Source organism: Protopterus annectens, chromosome 6.part1, assembly GCF_019279795.1.
Source record: "Protopterus annectens isolate FY-2018-M chromosome 6.part1, PAN1.0, whole genome shotgun sequence".
NCBI classification, from domain to species: domain Eukaryota; kingdom Metazoa; phylum Chordata; order Ceratodontiformes; family Protopteridae; genus Protopterus; species Protopterus annectens.
The window spans coordinates 526,391,815-526,411,695 of NC_056738.1; the positions used below are offsets into that span (position 1 = coordinate 526,391,815).

Consider the following 19,881-nt stretch of genomic DNA (forward strand, 5'->3'; position numbering starts at 1 on the left):
TTTTCTTGGCCGAGTCTAAGTTAAACCTTTTCTTCTGTGTTTTTGCATATATAGCTTGTTTTTCATAGAATATAGTTAGAATACTTCTTTTAGATAATAGTTAATCTTAGGTATTGTTAAATAGTTGTTGCTGGTTTGTCAGCTGTTTGGCTGACGTTTTTTTCCACAGGACTGTGTTTTGTCGGCACCCCATAGTGGTAGTTTAGATTATTTCTATTTAGAATTTGCTGTTTCTTCTTGTTGAGCCCTTTTTGTCAGCTCTTTACTAGCTTTGATAATCTGCATTTACATTGCAGGACTTACTATATTTTAGTCAGTTTTTTGGTATTAGCTTTTTGCCTACGTGTGTGTTTGTCTAGGCTTAGGTAACTTAGTTAACTGTTTCTAAGGGCTAGGCCTAGAGGGCCTAGTCCTCTCCTTGGCATTTATTACTCTTATTGTGGTGTGTTATTTTCTCCTCATCCCAGTAGTTGGGGTCCGTTTTAGTTAGAGGACCTAACTAATTCCCTTTTATACCTTTACAGTGCATTTCTGCTTTTGCTTACAGTGTGACAATTATGTCTAAGGAGTCTAAAGAGAAGGATCATAAATCTTTGGGTTTTAAGAAATGTCACAAATGTACTCGGAAGATGTCCATAATGGACAGGCATAGTGTATGTGTCTACTGTTTAGGGGCCATTCACTTAAGAGACTTGTACCTTTTGTCACTTATTTAGCTCAAGAGTTCTTCAAGAAAGGAAAAACTGATTTTGAAAGGTCTCCTGAAACCATCCTTTGAGGAAGCTTTAGATAGTTGTTCTTCCTCACAATCTACAAAGCCTCCATCTAACCTGAAAGAAAATACTGTTAAAAGGCCATCTCTAGTGTCCTCAGAGAAATCTGGACCTCCTGAGAAAATACCAAAAACTACTAAGACTTCCACCTCATTAGCTCCACTACTTTCGGAGCCAACTGAGGTTATTACAGTTGACATGCCTATATCGGCCTCAAGAACTTTGGAGCTGAAAAAGGATTCTTCAGCTCGGAGCCAGTCAACAGATATTCCACCAGTCTCCCCTACTCTGAGATCACGTATTTTTCAAAGGTGTTGCTGTCCAACCCTTTCCTCCAGGTCCTCTAGGAGCCCATCGGATGAAGATGTGGAGAGGGTGGTGCATAGACTTTTGAAGGCGCCAGTGCTGGTAAATTTGCTCTCAGCTCCTACCCAGTTGGTCTCGGAGCCATTCAAATCTTTTACTTCCACTATTGTTCCTCCTCCGTGCCATACCGGTTTATCAGAGCCAAAATATCCAGTACCGCTTGCAGTCGAACGTTCGGCTCTGGCACCCCATGAGGCTTTACTGCTACCGATATCTGCTCCAACACTGTCTGTGCCATCCGTAGTGTCTAGGAGCCGAAGATCAGCGGTCAGCCTCTAGGGAGATTCTCGGACCCGAGCGTCTTCAGTTCCGAGTCTACCTCTCGGTGCATCGGCTTGGCTTCGGAGCCGATCTCCCTGGAACTGGGGGCTGCCTCTGCTTCTTCGAAACAGGGGGAGTCTGCCTTTGAGATAAGGAGTGTGCTGGCCAAGTCTACAACTCTGTGCAAGGATGCTGATGTTCTTCCCCCAAAAGCACCGGCTTCTGTCTTGGCACCATCCTCTCCACAGGACAGCAGAGATCTGCAGCCTCAGGAATACCCTGTGGGTGATCCCCATTTTTCCAAGACCTCCTCAGAATACCCTTATGAGGAGCCCCCTCGGAAGAAAACATGCAAGAGGAAGCATGTAGACTCCCCTGATGAGTATGTCCCTCTGACACTGACCTTGAGGAGTCAGAAGAGTCCCCACGGTCTTCCCCTGAAGATACCTCCTTTGCAGATAACCCTGAGATCCTAAAGCAGAGAGGCGGCTGGACTACCATCACCCTTCTGATGAGGAGTCTGTGTACCTGATCTCACCCTTCCGCCTCTTGGGTGGTTCCACCTTTTGACAAGCTCATGGACAAGTCGAAAAGTGTGGGAATCACCTGACACGATGGAGCCAGTCCCTAGGAGGCCAAACAAGTTTTGTCAATCCCCAAGGAAAAAGATTTGTTGACTAAAGGTGGGCCGGTAGATGCTATGGTGGGTGGTGGCAGCCACCAAGAAGGAGCTTGCAGAGACATCCTCAACTGTCCATCTGCCGAACAAAGAGTCTCAAACGATGGACAAGTATGGGAACTATGTTTTTTCTTCAGCAGCTTTTACCCTTAGATTGCGGAATTATCTTATCCATTTTACAAGGCTTCAGAGAGATCTGAAGGAACTAGGAGATGCTCTACAAGGTACTTCAGCTGCGGGGGTACCAGGAAAAGGGTTACCACGCAGTTATCCACCTTAAACTCCATAGTGAATTTCTCCATGAGACTGATATCATTTGCAGCAGATGGAGCAAGTAGGGCAGCGGGTTCAGGAGTTTCCCTTAAGAGAAACTCCTGCACGCACTTGTTTAACTTTGCAGAACCCTTTAAGTCTACCTAAACTAATGCTCCTTTTGACGGTGCCTCACTTTTTGGACCAAAAGTTAAGGATACACTGACCAGGTGTCAACAAGAAGGGAAAGCTCTCTCTGCCGTTGAAGTACGTTTTTCATCCCTTCAAGATCCTACCCTAAAGGGCAGAAAGGCGTTAAGATGTGGTTCAAGAAATCCTAGAGAGTTTTCCCAGATGCACAAGGTGATTCCTTCGCCAGAGGGGGAGGAAGTAATGGTAGACGCCATCCTAGAGACAGCGGGGGCGGACATCCCTATCAGCGTTCCTGAAAGGAGGCCCGACTGTGCTACTCTGGAGGCAGTCTGGGGACATTTATCTTTGAACCCAGAAGCCTGGTACAACATCACAAAAGACAAGTAGGTATAAAACATAATATCCAGAGGATACTCCATACCCTTTTCCTACCACCTCTTCGAACCAGAACAATCCTCGATGCTCCACCCAATCTCAGGGATCAAGCAGCCATAGAAATCCAAAAGTTGCTAAACAAGAGTCATCCAAACCGTCCCCGCAGACCAAATAGGATTCGGAACTTACTCGAGATTCTTTTCAGTACCAAAAAGAACAGGGGACTAGAGCCCCATATTGGATGTCAGCAAACTATAGAAATCAGTCAAGTAGTCCAAGCTCCGAATGGTGACACTGCAGTCGATACTTCCCTTTTTAGGGAAAGACAATTGGATGTGCTCGATGGTCCTCCAAGATGCGTACTACTACATAAAAATGGACAGAGCATCGAGGAGTCACTTGCGCTTCCGGCTGGGAGCCAGTCACTAGCAGTTTCATGTTCTGCCCTTTGGTCTCACTACAGCCCCCAGAGTGTTCAGCAAATGCATGGCAGTAGTAACGGCTTACTTGAAACATCTTGGATTCAGAGTGTTTCCTTACCTGGACAACTGGCTCCTAACTGCTACCACCAAGCATCTATTTCAACAGGCCAGAGACATGACCCTACAAATTTCTAAGCTAGGCATTACAATAAACTTGCAAAAATCTGCCTTGTTGCCCGGTCAACATATTAACTTTATAGGTGCAGAAATAGAAACAGTTTTGATGATGGCTCTCCTTCCCACCGACAGAATTGCGAATCTTGAACAACAGATATTGTTTGTTCTTCCCAAACACAAGGTCAAGGCAAAGATGGTGCTCAAACTGCTGGGAACAATGGCCTCAACCATAACCCTCGTTCCCTTAGCCAGGATGCATATGAGAATTCTACAGTGGTTACTATTCTCCCAATGATCACTTCAGGAACTTCCTCTGTCTCACCTAATCATAACTGAATTTTGCAAGAAGGATCTTCATTGGTGGATCCAATCGAGCGAGTTAACCATCGGGAGACCATTCGTTCCACATCAACCTGTGGCTACTGTGACCACAGATGCCTCCCAGATAGGGTGGGGGGGGCATTATCTGGGAAAGACGGTCCAAGGCATATGGCAAGAACATGTTCTAGAGATGAGAGCAGTACTTCAGTTGCAAGCATTCCACAACTCTCTTCCTCTAGGGATGATTGCAATCCAGTCAGACAATATGTCAGTGGTATGGTATATAAACAAACAGGGAGGAACCAGATCATACCCACTTTGTCGAGAGGCTCTGGCAGTGGGCAATCTCTTCCCAATGCTTTCTAGTAGCAATGCATATCCCAGAGAAGTCCAATGTGATGGCCGACAAGCTCAGCAGGCCAATATTGATGCCTCATGAGTGGTCTCTAAATCAGAACATAGCGGAAGAGATTTTCTGCAAATGGGGCCAACCATGCGGCAATCTTTTTGTCACTCCTATGAACGCCAAATGCAGCAGCTACTTTTCCCTAATCCCCCCCCCCCACTCTTGGGAGACACCAAGAGACGCACTTGTTCACAATTGGCCCTCTGGACTTCCTTATGCCTTTCCCCTGCTTCCCGTCATATCAAACTCATTCAGAAAGCAAAATCCTTGGGAAGCAAGATGACTCTTATTGCTCCATATTGGCCTAGTCAGATTTGGTTCCCTTTTCTCTGGCCTCATCTGGAGGATCCATGGATTCTGGACCCAACTCCAGACCTTCTGACACGTATGTCAGGAACACTCCATCCTTCTCTCCACACCCTCAACTTGACAGCTTGGCGGCTTCACTTCCAAATTTAGTTAGGCTTCAGGATTTCACTCCAGCAGTAAAACGCATTTTGATATCCTCTCATAACGCAGTCCAGAAACGTAGACCCCTTCACTGCCCCAATTTCTTCAGTTTTGGATTTCCTTTCAGAACTTTTTTTAACAAGGCTCAGACGCTGCTACAATTACAGTCCAGCTAGCAGCTATCTCCAATTTCCACTTAGGACAGCATACATGTAACTCGATGGCACATAGACTGTGTAAAGCCTTTTTGAAAGGCACTTCCCTATTGAGACCTCCATTTAAAGAACCTGTCCCTCCTTGGGATTTAAACTTTGTCCTATCACACTTAAGCTTGCCACCCTTTGAACCTTCTTCCACATGCGATCTAAAGTTCCTCTCTTGGAAAACGATTTTTCTGGTAGCTGTAACCTCAGCTAGAAGAGCTTCAGAGCTACAAGAGCTTTCAGTCAAACCGACCTCTTTGATTTTCCATAAATACAGGGTTTTGCTTCGAGCTAACCCATCCTTTGTCCCTAAGATTTGCTCTCAATCTAATATTAACCAATCTATTGAGCTTCCAGTGTTCTTCCTTAACCATACCAACAAGGCAGAATATAAACGTCACCAACTTGATGTGCATAGACAACTTAGGTTCTATCTCCACAGAACTAAAGATTTCAGGAAGTCAGATCAGTTGTTCATATCCTTTTCAGAGGCAAGAAAGGGTATGCCTGTCTCTAAAATCACATTATCTAATTGGCTTTCCAATTGCATAACTTTTATATACTCCTCCAATAACAAGGAACTTCCCTTCAAAGTTAGAGGTCACTCAACGAGGTCAGTAGCAACATCCACTGATTTTCAAGCCAGAATTTCAATGGACAGTATTTGTGCAGCCAAGGCTTGGTCAAGTTCACATACTTTTATCACTCATTACAAAGTTGATTTGGCCTCCAGGGACAGTGCTTCCTTTGGTTCCATAATGCTCAAATGTGTATTCCGTGAGCCACCCAAGAAACGGTGCTAGGGACGCTGTCCCACATGTAAGAATGAAGGCGAGATAGGACAACATAACATGAGAAAGTTATGTACTCGTCATAACGTTCCATGTTTGTTGTCCATCTCGCCCTTCATTCATATGAGCCCACCCACCTACCCCCGTCCAAGTAATCCTAGAGGACCTGGTAGGAAAATTTTTGTTCCTTTATGTTGGGGCCTTTTACTGTTGTTTCCCCTTTATCTGAGGGTACAGAATAACTAATTTCTATTATAGTCAGCAGCAAACAAGATCTGAGGATTGATGCCACTGCATGATGGGATACCTACCTTGCCACGAGCCAACTTAGAGACTTTGAGCTTCTGTAATTGGCCGAGTCTGCCCACATGTAAGAATGGAATGCGAGATGGACAACAAACATGGAACATTATGGTGAGTACCTAACTTCTTTTTCATTTACTGAGTCTCCATTTGCATAATCTGCTATTGTAGCCAAATCACTTAACCAGACACTGCTCATAGTTTGTCCTAGAAAAGAGGGTCTTGTGCAAGAGAGCTTATCCAGTTAACAGAATACTTATGGAGTCTTACTGGTGTGACAAGCAAGTAGCACATTCTGAATGAGGAGTGTGGAGATAGCTGATACAATCCTGCAACATGTAACTGGTAAAATGGAGTGTGTGGTGATTTCTGCATGTGTACTTGAAATCTTCAAAATATTTGTATAGAGGAACCAGATTTATGTCTGTGGTAGTTATGATTGTGTAAAGGAAAGGAGAGGGTAGCTGATGGCTGTAAAAGTCTTGGCCTTGATAACTAGGGCTATTAAGCATTCTGTAACCTAAACTCCCTACAGCAGTACTGGACAAGTCACACTCCTTGAACATGCTGAAACTGGGTTCAATTACTCTATAAACATTCTCAATGGGGACTTTGCCCATTTCATATATCACCTTAGCTTGTACATCCTCCATGGTAGTATAGCATAAGTGAAAAATGCCCATTACAGGTAAAATGCTGGTTTTACAACTATAGTCTCACAATAGAGCTAATTCGGATGAAAAACATTTCAGAAGTTGAAGTTCAATTTGATTTGTCTTGTATCTTTATTGAGACCATGTATTTGATTAATTAGTCATGCTCCTTGATTTTGTATATACTAGACTTTAGGGTTGATTGGTTAATTAAGTAGCCAGCTGCCCCCCCCCCCCTTTGCCCTTGCTGCCTGCCATACCAATATTTAGTTCCCTTTCGTACAAATAATCCGTTCATTCCCTCATCTCTGATGGTGCGAGAGTTAGTACATAGAGGCCATTATTAAAGCGACTATCAGGAACAGTTTGCTGTTTTTTCTTTATGTTGCACTGCCTTCTTGCATATGCTTTATTAGGCAAGAAAATGGGGGCATGCAATACATTGTCCTCCTTGGACTTTCCCTTACTTCTGCAAGAGACAATGGCTGCAGCAGTTCCACCCACAAAACTTGAGGCATGGGAGGTATTTTCCTCAGTCTCAACTGAAGAAGTCACATCTATCCCTGTGTGTTCCTCGAGTGCCTGCAACTCTGCAGGAGAGGAGAGTAGGCCACACACCTTCACTGTAGTCACTCCCTGAGTGTCTCCTTCATTGCTAGGGCCACTAATCAAACACTGTTTACAATCAGGGTTTCATCCCTCTGTGCCACAAAGCCAGGCTGTGTCTGTCTTACTTTTGAACTTTCCAGACATATTCAGAAGCTTTTCAGTGGAATAACTGTCAGCTTGAAACTGTACAAAGGGGCGTCTTTCATTCACTCATCTCTAAAGTAGGTGGTAAACTTATTCATAGTTCTCTGTCAGATCCACTGATTAACCTTCAGATATCCCAAGCTGGGGATGAAGGGAGTGACATGACTGAGTTTCATACTTTTGACTAGAATAATGATGGTATATCTGAAGCATTCAGAGCCATTTAACATTGAGCAAAGGCATGACTTGTGTAAGTGACCAATAGGTGGTTTACTACCACTTACAAAGAAACACTATTTGAAGCCTGAAAATATTCAGAAACGTGATTACTTATTAGTCATTGGAGATAGTCATAGGTGAGGGACACCGTCATTGCAGATTCTTGTTATATTGTACTGCAGCTGAGATAATTGAATTTTGTTTATTGCAATTCACGTGGCATGTGTTTGAGAAAGGGTCAGTCAGTGAAGAGTGAACAAGTTGTGCTGTACTTTTTCTTCCTTCTGAGACGTCAGATTTTTGCTTGGATTCTTGTATTTTTCTGCTTTAGTGGATTATTGTAATATACTCATTTCTTACTATATTTTTTAGGAACTGATTTGAAAGATGCACAAGTGATTTGCGTTTCTACAGGAACAAAGTGCATTAATGGAGAATACATGAGTGACCGGGGTCTTGCCCTTAATGACTGTCATGCAGAAATTATTGCTCGTAGGTCACTCCTTCGATATCTGTATACTCAACTTGAACTATTTCTCAGGTGAGCCGGCTACTGAATACCAGTGTTCTGTAACTCCCAGTTTGTAATATTTTATGTGATAAGGTTCTTTGTGTTCTACTGCACTTTAAAAAAATGCAAGACAAAAATTTGCTTCTTGAGTAAGTAGCAGTTGCTTGCTGTTTACGCTATGAGCATTTCATCTAAGTGGCAGATACCCAGCAGATGTGATGAGTATATGAATTCCAGGTGGATGTGGGGATCGGGCTCTTCTCTGTAGTGATTTATCGGCAAAGTACATATATCAACACCACAGGGAGCTATACAGTCATTTCCGTGTGGATAATTGTTAATTTTCAAAAGGATGTGCAGTTCATTTCCTGATAACCACATTAAGGAGATAACTAAGTATTCTATTAAAAAATGGATACTCCAGAGCAACGGTATAACCAGAAATTTGTATTTTTTTATTCAAACCTCATGCTGTTGCTCCACCATCCATCTGTTATTTAAAAAAATGTATTCCACCCTCAAAATGCATCCCTTATACAGTTCAGAAAAGGGCACATTATTGTAGCTGTTGCCACTGATGACCATAAAAAGACAATTTTTTAGAGTTGGGTTTAGAAGACCGTACTGTAGACAGTTAAACATTTTGTACTCTGAGCCACAATATTTCTGAGACATGTTCATTTGAGAGCACTGAGTATGCTTAGCTACACCCTTGCCTCAGGATTAAATGGCTCTCATAATATGAGAGTTGTAACTTTGCAGAAGACCTCTTGGTTAAACCAGGACTAAAATATAAATCTGGCAACTTTAGTACAGATGCATTACGGCTAAAAAAATTCTGCACCATCGGCTCAATTATTCTGTATGAGTAGTGGCTTGTATTGACTGATTTTGATAATTTAGGTGAAACCTGAGAATGTAAATGTCCGTATTCTGCAGTGCTTACAAAACAAACAGATGTGTCTTATCAGTTAATTTGGTTACATCCTGCAAGATCATATAATACTCATTAAATTGTGTACTCTTCCAGTGTTCTAGTGTTTAACCAATAGCATTCGTTGATCCTTACCTCAAAGGGCCTTTTGCAGTGGATAAAACACTTGGATACTATTTATTTGCTCCGTCTTGGTGTCCGGTTGTTTCCTGATCTCAACTTCTCATGCTTCAGTGTTGGGGCATCCTGGACCAGTTTTAAGGGACCACACCCAGCCCCCAAGTCCTTAGTTCTTTCTAGACTTTCCTGTACATCAGTTCATTCCTAACAGGTTTGCTGTTACCATCCATCAGCACACAACCAGACAGTGTTATCTTGGAATCAGTAGGGCACCCCCTTTTATTCTAAGCCCACTACTACTGCTGTTGCTTGGCAGCTGCTCACAAGTATGGGTTATGCAGCTGCCTCTGCTGATGACCTCCTTCCAACTTTTATTAGAGCTATAGATTCACACATTGCCTACAGACTTTACCTTCACCATAAACAGACATTCAGAAAGGTACTCTTCCCAACATCAAAAGAAGCAAGATCATCCCGTTTTTGGGAACTACAGTAAGACAGAATTGTAGATCTTTCATTCACAGCTCAGTGGCCTAGCTAATGGAAAAAAGTTGCAAAAATTTAACTTAATTGATTACTAAAGGTACTACTTTTCTCTTTGGTTAAATACAGTAAAACTGTGGAATTTACACTGTCTGTGGAATGGGTAAGAAATACTGCATTTCATGTAATTTTGGCATTTTAGGCCAGTGCACTCATTTATCATAATTTGTTTGTGTATATATTTACTACTGGAAGTTACCAGTTTATTTTATTCAATGTTCTGTATTTACAGTGATTTAATTTTACTGGTATGTAGATGCATTAAAAATTATAATTAAATCATGGTAATAGCTGCAAATTACACTTGGCCATATGATTAATTCATGGAATTTCTGCTCAGGAAAATTTAATTTTAATTTTTAATACTCTAATCCATGGATTAAGCAAGCAGTACCAATTTGAGTCCTGTTTTCTGATTTTTAATAAAAATGCAAAGAGCTGTAAGATTTGACAGCAGTCTTATTTTAGTAATTTATATGCAGATATAAAGAGTAGTCAGTCCTCTACAGTTAGGTTTCCTTTTTTATGAATGCCTATAACTCAGCATCCTTGTTAACGATCTATAATTTCATAACCTGCTATGGCTTAGAGCTGCATGGCTTTTATAGCTGGTCATCATGGCACAGACAGTTATATCCAAACCGATTGATTACATCATCTGCAGTATAGATCAGGGACTTCGCATGGCACCAGTATTGCCATTGCTAAGAAATAAACATTGAATGTCTCAATGTTGAGAATAGGGTATTACTTAATCTAATGCAGTTCCTAAATAAACTTTCGCTTGGGGGGAAAATTGCCCTCGCTTAACCTACCTGGACAACAAGCATCAACCAATCAGAAGCCTTGTATTCTCCAACAAGACATTCCTCATGCATTCCCAAGACCACAGGTAAACTCTCAAGAGCATTGACACTTCCTTCTAAAAGCTTGGAACACTTATCACTTGACACTTGCAGTATCCAGAGTTTGATTAGTTATATTTGTGTGCCCCATGGCTGTAGTTGACAAATTTCTACCATACTGAACCAGATATTGTTTATAATAACATCAAATTATATAATGTGTTATTTATGTAGATAACTATATATTTTATTAGGTCAGGTTTAATTGTTTTGTAATATATCAACCTTGTATTATTTTATTGTGTGCTGTTTTTTTCTCTCGTATGTTCTACTGTCCCCATGTATAATTGTGTCAATTTTATTTTACCTGTGTTGCATTCCAGATGTCATCTATTATTCAGCTTATGTGACACATGTAGTTTTTCTTCCCCGGTGGGTTATAGGTATTATCCAACAGAGCCAATCCAGTGTCATCCAAACAGGCTTCTTTGAAAACTTAGCATTTTTCAACCTTATCAAGGTTGCTGCATTCTTTTAAATTCTTCACAATATCTCTCTCTCATGTATCGTATGTACTCTAATGGCTCCTTTGTCCATTTTAAGGTTGAAGACGTTTTAGATACTTATTTAGAAGTGTTGATCATAACTCTTAGAATCTTGGAGTAATTTTTTAGATGACTGCACCATAGAAGCCCAAAAGTGTTAGAGGGGGCTCCCAAAGTCCCTTTATTCATCCAAAGGATAGAGTCTAGCCCTTCTTTTTAACCTGTACTAAAGAACCCCCAGTTAATTTAATTCTCATTTAAAATGAGTATAGCTCAAGATCATGAAGTACAAGATCTCCCGACTGTGGGAGAAGAGACCAATGTTATCCATTTTGTATAGGTTACTGAAGTGTTCACAGATGACTTTAAGGAGGCATTTATCCTGATTCAAAATTTATCAAGGGGAGTGACGAGATCTGTTATGCATATATCAGCTAACAGCTTATATTTTTTGTGACATGTCAATACATAAACATTTCCAGGACTGAAGATATTTCTTTATTCTTACAGCAGGATTTTGGACTTCTTTTTTATGGAGTTTTCTAATAGCTTTGTTACTTATGTATATGTATTGCTATGTAGATTTTTAAATGTAAATGTGTCCACATGTGTGTAATTGTATATATACTTAAATACCTTATAAAGCAAGAAGAGAAGCAATAAATATGGTAGAAGAAAGAAATGTGAAGAACAGAAGACTAAGAAAAATAAAAAGAAATATTGAGCTGGTACTATTGGGAATTAAAAAAAAAAACAGAAAAAGAGAAGAAGAAAGGGGGCATATGCTGTGTATTATATAGTATTCAGTTCATAATGTATTATAGGCTTTTATGCAATTAAATGTTAGTATAACTAAATAGTTATATGAAAAAAAGTTGAAGAAACTGGATGAAGGGAGAGATTATAATTTGAATACTTTGTTATAACTATTAATTTATAAAATATTACCTTAAGTTACAGTAGCTTACAGATTCCTGTTCCTTTATCAATATCAATCCAGTCTTATATAACCTGTCTGTAGTTCTAGATTGGTTGGGAAATTTTTATCCATAGATTGTAGGATTCTAAATGTTTTGGTTAAATTTTAGGTTATTATTACTGACATTTTATGAATGTATTAAATTACATATGGGAAGAAAGGATTAAAAATTAATTATACAAAAAAATAGGAAATCTCAAACAGTCTTCTATGGAAGGTTCATGTGCTCTTCTAAATCTGGTCTTTGTCTGCTTTTTCCACCAACATTTTTTTTCTGTTAGGAATGACTCCTCCATATCTCCCTAACTTTTTTTTCTTTTACACACGTTTCTCTCTGTTTTTCTTCTGGTCTGTGATTATAAAAGCTCTGACTTTTCTAGGCTTTAATATCCTTCCTCTACTACTCCACATACCCTTTTGGTGGTTTAACTCTTAATTGCCCCAGAAGTGCAGGTAGTACAAAAGTTGTGGTCTGTGTAGGGCCCTCTTTGTTTCTGAAGTCTATAACTTGGGGAATTCACCCCCTAATGCCTTTTTCCTATTGTTGCTGCCCCTTCACTGTGCTATGGCTACATTTTTGTATTATTATGAACTTCTCATCATACCATGAATTAACAATCTGACTGTGTTCTAAAACACTCACCTTAACCAGAACTTTACACTGTTGTAACTTCAAAGGTGCTTCCAGCTAATGAGCTGACAAAGAAGCTGTTCCACAGAATATATATTTAGGACCCAGCCCAGAAAGACCATGCAGAACTTACAGGAATGTACTCAGAGCTACCCTGCATTCTGAGTTTAAAGGAATCTTTGGACAGGTGAAACAAACTAAAGTAACAAAGTCCACAAAGTTGTTTTTTTTTTTTTTTGCAGAGGAGGCAGCCCTGTTGTACCCCTCATGTGGTGAGATTCACCTTCCACACCTCCTTACTTAAGTTTACTAACACTTTGATCATGAGTACAAAGGTTTGAGAGAAATCCAACTCAAACAGAATTGCTGCTACATACATAGGGAAATTACAGTGATTTTCTAATGAGAAAAAAAGCGATTGAAAAATTGTGAAGAGTTTGTACCCCAGGCTCATTACAGTCAACCTCAGTGTACAGTAACAGTTTAAAGACATCTGCAAAGATTCCTCTAACAAGGTATAATGAGATGCAAATGTTACCTGAAAGTAATGTTGCAGTGCAGACTCATGAATGTACAGTGTGGCTCAAGTCTTTAACATTGTGCTTAGGACAGTAATCCACACTTCACTAGATTAAGCTTTATAATGTTCCTGCCAGCAAGCATAAGTGGAAAATCTGACTATCATATCTATGAATCCTGGTGGTCTATGTGACCATACCATGTAGAGAGCCAACAACTCTGTGGCTGACATGAGAAGTCTGCTGTGGAGCTGAAGCACTGGAACATGCCAGTAAGCATCCTTTATATCCATTGTGACCATCCAGTCTTTCTAAGCCAGTTAAGGCTGAAGAGCTTGGAGAGCTACTGTTTTAAATTTCCTTTCATTGACATGCTTGTTGAGGTTGTACAAATTCAGGATTAGCTTCCAGTGATCATTGTTCTTGGAAAAAGAAAACTGGAGTCATTTCTGTGCAAATATAGAGATGGTTGGGGGAAAGAGCATTTCTGACTGAAGACCATATCGTATTTTTTTTCTTTTAAAGTAAATCATAACACAGTTTTAATCATTTTCAAAGGAAGTAGATCAATTTTTGATAGAGACATCATGAAAATTAGTATTACTCTACACAGTGCCACTTTGATTCAAGGCAGTTGCCTCAGAAATGTTGATCATAACGCTGCTGTTCAAAACAAGCTACCCATCCTTCTGCTCTGTGCCTGACAAGTGTAAAATTAAACAAGCCAAAGATCAACAGTATACAAGATGTAAATCAGATTTATTAAAAATGATGATTTTGGCTATTATCCTTTACTTAGTTGCTTGCTTTTTTTCTTTATATATAAATGTATGCATATATTTATATATTGGTTTACCAGGGTGTAGCACTGATCCTTATGAATGAACTACAGGTCCAAGGTGAGCTGATTCCAGGGACAAGAACAAGTAAAACAATAAGAGTTACAGAATACAAATAAATTTGTTTAAAACGTTCAAAAGCAGAGTCAAAGGAAGCTATATACAATATTTACAGTAATCTGGTAACAGTTGTACAGCAGTCAGTCAGCAGTCCTGTAAGGATGAGGATGTTTTGTGGAAAGATTATAACTTTTTAGGGTGTAAATGAGAGAAAAGAAGAGAAAGGAGAAAGGGGGGCAGGAAGAGAGAACAGGTGGGAGGAGGAGATTGGGTTGGGTGGTTAGGAGAGGGTTAGTAGGAGATGAATGGTTGGGTAAAGGTTAGTTTGAGTTTGCCTAAGGGAAGCATCAGAAGGATAGGTGGGCAAGGAGAGAGAAGAGAAAAGGAGATGCAATAATGTAGTAAGAAAACATCAGAATGGAAGAGGTTAGATGACAGGGCCAGAGTGGAAGCAATTGTATTGGGCTTATGTGAGATCAAAATCTATAAATTGTGATCTAAATTTAGGGTACCAAAATAAGACTTTTTAGGTGTGTGTTGGTGGGGGGGGGGAGTCCTAGAATTTAGGTTCTAGGATGAGAAAGACGTAGCTGGTGCGTTATAGTATTTTGGGGACTTGACTGAGATTTTCTTCTGAGGTTGTGCAATGGGATTTTTGGGGATAGATTTCTAGCCAAGAGAGAATAGGTTAAAGTTTAAATGACCACAATCCCATTCAGAATTCACCTGTTTTCTTAACGGATAGCCATTTAGCTTTACTGATACTTAGTAATGTAGTCTAAGAGCATTGTTGAAGAAATAATATGTTTTGTTGGAGATGGTCTATAGGGCTTTCATATTTTGTTGTAGGCGCTGTGATTAAGGCCACAATCAAGTAGTGCAAAAGTACTAACTAAAAAAGAAACAACTAACCAAATGAATAAAAAACGAAGGTACTGACAAGTGTAAAAAAAAATTTTGTCAGCACTTTCGTCCACTAAAATCACATGAACTTCCCCAGACAGTTTTAAACATTACACACCCCCTGTTAATATACTATAACCATAGGTCACATGATTAAAAGTTATAGTATCAAAATCCTTCATTAAACCACATGACTACTAAAAACATTTTAAAATTAAACATTGGTCTAATAATTTACATATATTAATAATAATATTACCAACTTAATTGCATTCATACTCATCTAGTAAAACTTTTCAGCTTCAACAGACAAGAAATAGCACATTGATCATTCATGCCTGGGTATTTATATGCATTTAGGGCAAGTTGCCATCTTAGCTCTTGCCTTTCCAATTTTGGTCCCATAACACCCCCTCTAGGTCCTATTGTCGCCTGTCAATAACCCTAAATTTAAAATGATGCCCTGGGTTCTCTAATACATGTTTTGCCAGGACATTATTGTCTTTACTTCTACTTATACTATATATATGCTCATATATACGCTCTTTCAATTTCCTTTTGGTTTACCCAGTATAGAACTCTGGGCATTTTTGGCATTTTGCTAAGTACACTACATTTTTTGAATTACAATTAAACTTATTGTATGTCATAAAGGGCTTAGCCATAATCAGATAGTCCCGTCAGATATCTATGTAATGGCAATAAGGACATGCTTCACATTTGTACATTCCTTCATTCCTATGCATGGCTTTCCCTTCCTTTTCTAAGATAGCTTTTAAGTTAACTCCTTTCCTGTAGGTCATTTTCGGAAGTAGACTCATCTTATCCTTCAAGTTTATATCTTCCTTGAGAATACACCAATTCTTAATTAAGATATTCTTAATTTCTGATTGAAGATTCTAAGTAGTTATAAAATTAATCTCTTATTTTTCTATGGTGGGTGCTCTATCAAGTGGTTGTAGGACTTATTCTTGTACAGTCACTATACCACTAGTAGAAAAGAAGATAGTTGATTTTGCTCCTGGTTTTCTCTGTATGATTTAAAAAATTAATGTTTAATCTTGTCAAATGCCTAAGTATTTGAATGAAGTTTTTGAGTCCACTGGATTTTTGAATGATCTTTATATCTAGAGAGTTTGGTACCCTTGCAATTTTTTTTGAATACAAAAAAGCATATATGTTTTTAGTGGAGTTTAGAAATACTTTGTTCTTGGTGATCCTATTTGTTGGAGTATGAAAGTTATTCTGTTTAGTTTGTATTATCGAGTAAGATGAGAGATGAGATAGACCAAAAAAATCATAACATTGGCATATAAAATCAGATGAAGCAGGTCATTAGTGTTCAGACTTTGCAAACTACTTAGTCAAATGTGGAGCCTTTAAGAACATCTTTGAATAATGGAGCATCTATAAAGATGGAGGAGCATGTCTTGACTTTGAAGATTCTTTTGGTTAGAAAGTCTTGGAACCAGCAGTTGACTTGATGAATAACACCTGTTTCTCACATGTAGGTAGTAGGATGGTGTGGTCAACAAGGTCAGATGCCATTGTGAGGTCTATAAATAGAGCACTAGTCAGGTTACCTTTGTCCACCTTCACCTATCAGGGCCAAAGAGCTATCTTAGTGCTTTTGACCTAACCAGAAACCATGTTGCCTTATGGAAAGAAGCTGATATTGTTTAATGTAGTTTGAGAGTTTAATTGTAAATGATTTTTTCAAGTAGTTTCCCCAAGGTTTTGATAGTATCAAAATGGGGTAAAAATTAGATGATTAGGAGGGCTTGTTTAGGTAATTATTTGCGTAAAACTGTTTTCAAAATGTTGGGAATTATGTTTAGAGTTATGGAGAGATTCTAGACACGCAGAAGATAAATGATGATGAAATCCATGCAGTAAAATGTGAACTGAGGATATAGTTTTAGACCCTTGGGGAGGAGGCATAAGGGGAATTTGATCAGAGAGAAATTTGCTGTGTTTGGACTTAACCTATTTTAAATAGAAGGGTATTATGTGTGGAAGAGGGGAAGAAAGTTAGGCTGGAGGAGGGAAAATATAAAGGGTCAGTTTTGAGAGGAGAATTCCTTGAAGTTAGTTATGGAGAGGTGGCGTGGAGTGCATTGAAGGGGGTGGCAAGAGAGACAATGTAAGATTTGTGGCTGGTAAAAAGAATAATCTCATTCCAGAATTATTTTGGTATAACTAATGGAGAAGGTTATTTAATTTTGAGATGGTTGCCCCTTGCTCTTTCTTGTGTTTTCCAGAGAAATGTGAATGGTTTGCATGTACCTTAGGGTTATGCTTACTTTCCAAAGGTGCAATGATCCTTCTCTTATGGTGAAGGTGTTTTAAATCTTTTACTAAATGGTCTTTTTTTTTTTTCCTTTTGATTATGCTGTCCAGAAATTATACTACACCTCGATCCCAGCCCTGTTTATAAGCAATACTTTAAGCTGAGTGATACCCAGAGTTGTACGTGTAAAAGCAAAACTCTTAATGACAGCATACCCAGCAATGAAATTTGACATTGTATATATTGTGTGCGGTATTCCAGTTGCATAAGTCGGTGTAAATGGCCGTTAATAGTTTTGACTTAACTGTGTGCATCTGTGTGTTTTACTTTGTTCTGGTTTTGTCAAAATCTTTGATTTATTTCATGCTGAGTCCACCTACAGTTGCCTAGTACTTTGTTAATCCCTGTACTACAGCTTTGTAATGCTTTTCCTATGACTTTGCTGTTATATAATCAATTGATCTTTGTCCCAATTCTATTAAGTACTTATCCATATGTTATATTATGCCATCTTGGTATACCTGCCTTTAAGGCCCCAGGTTATGACTGAAAAGGCTCTTTGGACAAACTCTCCTATCCCGTCAACAACTAAAAAATAAATAAATACAGTAATTTGTCTTGAAGCTGAAAGCAGATGTAGGTTATTATTTTAGCAGCCAACTTTGGTTCTTAAGATGCGAGTATAGATAATCAGTCTATGGTAAAAAGGCAAGATTTTTGGTTAGTAATGTTAGTTAAGGATTTCAGTCTGAAAGAGATCTGTCTAGGAGGTAATTTTTGAGATAGGTTAGTTTTGGAAGCAATGATAACAGTAATCACTGAAAGAGGCTGGGAGGGGTGAATGGAAGTGGAAGAGAAGGGCTGTTTATGATTGAGATATAGAAGACAGTTGTGTGAGTGAAGGTTAGGATGGGTAGATCAGAGAAAAGTTGCAAAAGATAAAGATCAACAAGAAATTCTGAGATAGCATTAGACCTGGGACCCTGGAAGGTGAGATTAAAGTTATTGACTGTGACTTAGTTTAGTTAATGCAGACATGGCAACTGCAATAAGGATTGGGTTGTTGTTAAAAGATGGTATATTCTGAGTAACTAATTTGGATCAGAGTTTGAGCACTAACCTTAATGTTAAGATGGGAAGGTTACACCTGTATTATGTTGCCAGGTCTATAATCAAGAGAGTAGTTGTAGTCACGGAAGAAGAGTTGCATATTACGGTGGTAATTTTCGGCCAGGATTCTGTGATGGCTACCAAACCTGGTAGCGGAAGGGAGGTACTAGTGCATTCCAGTTTATTCCTGACACTGTTGGCATTTAATAGAACACAGAAATGAAGTTGATGTTTAGGGTAGAGGGTATTAAGTTGGGCCAAGGTTTAAATATTAGCTGAAGTAGAATAAAGATTACCAAAGTCAATCTGAAGAAAAATCTGGACAGCTTATTAGAGGTTTGTGGAGAGTTTGTGTAACTTGGAATTATAGAATCATGGGCAATGGTTGGAGATTTAGCTTGGAAAGGAGCTGTTTTGGGAGGGTGAAGTGATTCAGTTTTAGTGGGAGTGGTGATTGTAGAGGGAAAAACTGTAAATAGATGTGTTAATGGAGTTAGCGGGCTACCTTATAGTATAAGAGGGTGGGGTTTATGTGCAGGACTAGAGAGCAGGTAAGTAAAGGTAGACAGGCAATAAAGTAATAGCATAGTGGCAATGAGAAGACCATGAAAGTAGATGATGGGTGGATGGAGTAAGTGGAGCCAGGGAAAGGTTGTTGAGGTGTGTGAGAGATTAGACGGGGGGGTGAACAAAAGAGGGAAGGTTCCGAGGGATGGCTGAGTAAGGCAGATTAAGAATGTAAGAAAGAAGTAAAGAAGAGATGTGGTTTAAAATATGTAGAAATAGTATAGGGTGTAAGGAAATTTAAAGTACTTGAAGGATAGATGGTCTCCTACTGCGTATGAGGATCAGAATGTCCATTTAAGGTAGTGTGACTAGTGTAGGAGTGTAAAGATGGGTTGTTGTAGCCCAAGTCAGTGCTTTGTATTGTCTACACTAAACCTCATCTGCCGACTTGGATAGCCTTTACAAGTCGTCCTTGAGACACTTGCCCCCATCCTTCATGGCTGCGCTTTTTTTCAGCTGCAGTACAAAAGTGGTTCAAAACTGCAGTTATAGCACCAGTATCTTCATATAATAAACATTACAGATATTTTAGCAATGTTTGTTGAACCTCCTTGTGTTGGTCAGAAAATATTTTATTTTAAACATTAAACTTAACATTTTCTCTGCTGAATCTGCAAAATAAATTTGTTTCATTATTAAAATTCAAATCAAAGTCTCATCCCTGTTATCAACAGGTAATGATGCTCTTTTTTCATGAATAGCCTTAAATATAAACCCATGTGGTTCATTAGTCTCCATATGGGCCGTTTAACAATGCTCAACATGCTGCCTCTCCCTCCATCCCTACCAGCTTCTTTCTCTCTCGTCACATGCCCTTCTGAATTCCTCCGTGGATCCCCCCCACTGTTGCACATTCTGATAGTCCATGCCATGGGTCTACAACCTTCTGTGTGAAAAACTACTTCTGTTAATTCCATAGAACATTTAGC

At 39.3% G+C, this 19,881-nt stretch overlaps 1 protein-coding gene across 3 annotated transcripts in view; it reads left to right on the forward strand.

Moving 5' to 3' along the window:
- The window catches only part of ADARB1 (adenosine deaminase RNA specific B1), a 1,484,163-nt gene that overhangs the window by 1,299,039 nt on the left and 165,243 nt on the right, over positions 1-19,881 (forward strand). For all 3 annotated transcript variants that reach the window (XM_044075985.1, XM_044075984.1, XM_044075986.1), the window contains one exon: positions 7,930-8,098. In XM_044075985.1, the coding sequence (XP_043931920.1) occupies positions 7,930-8,098 (169 nt within the window). The remainder of the gene's footprint in view (positions 1-7,929; positions 8,099-19,881) is intronic.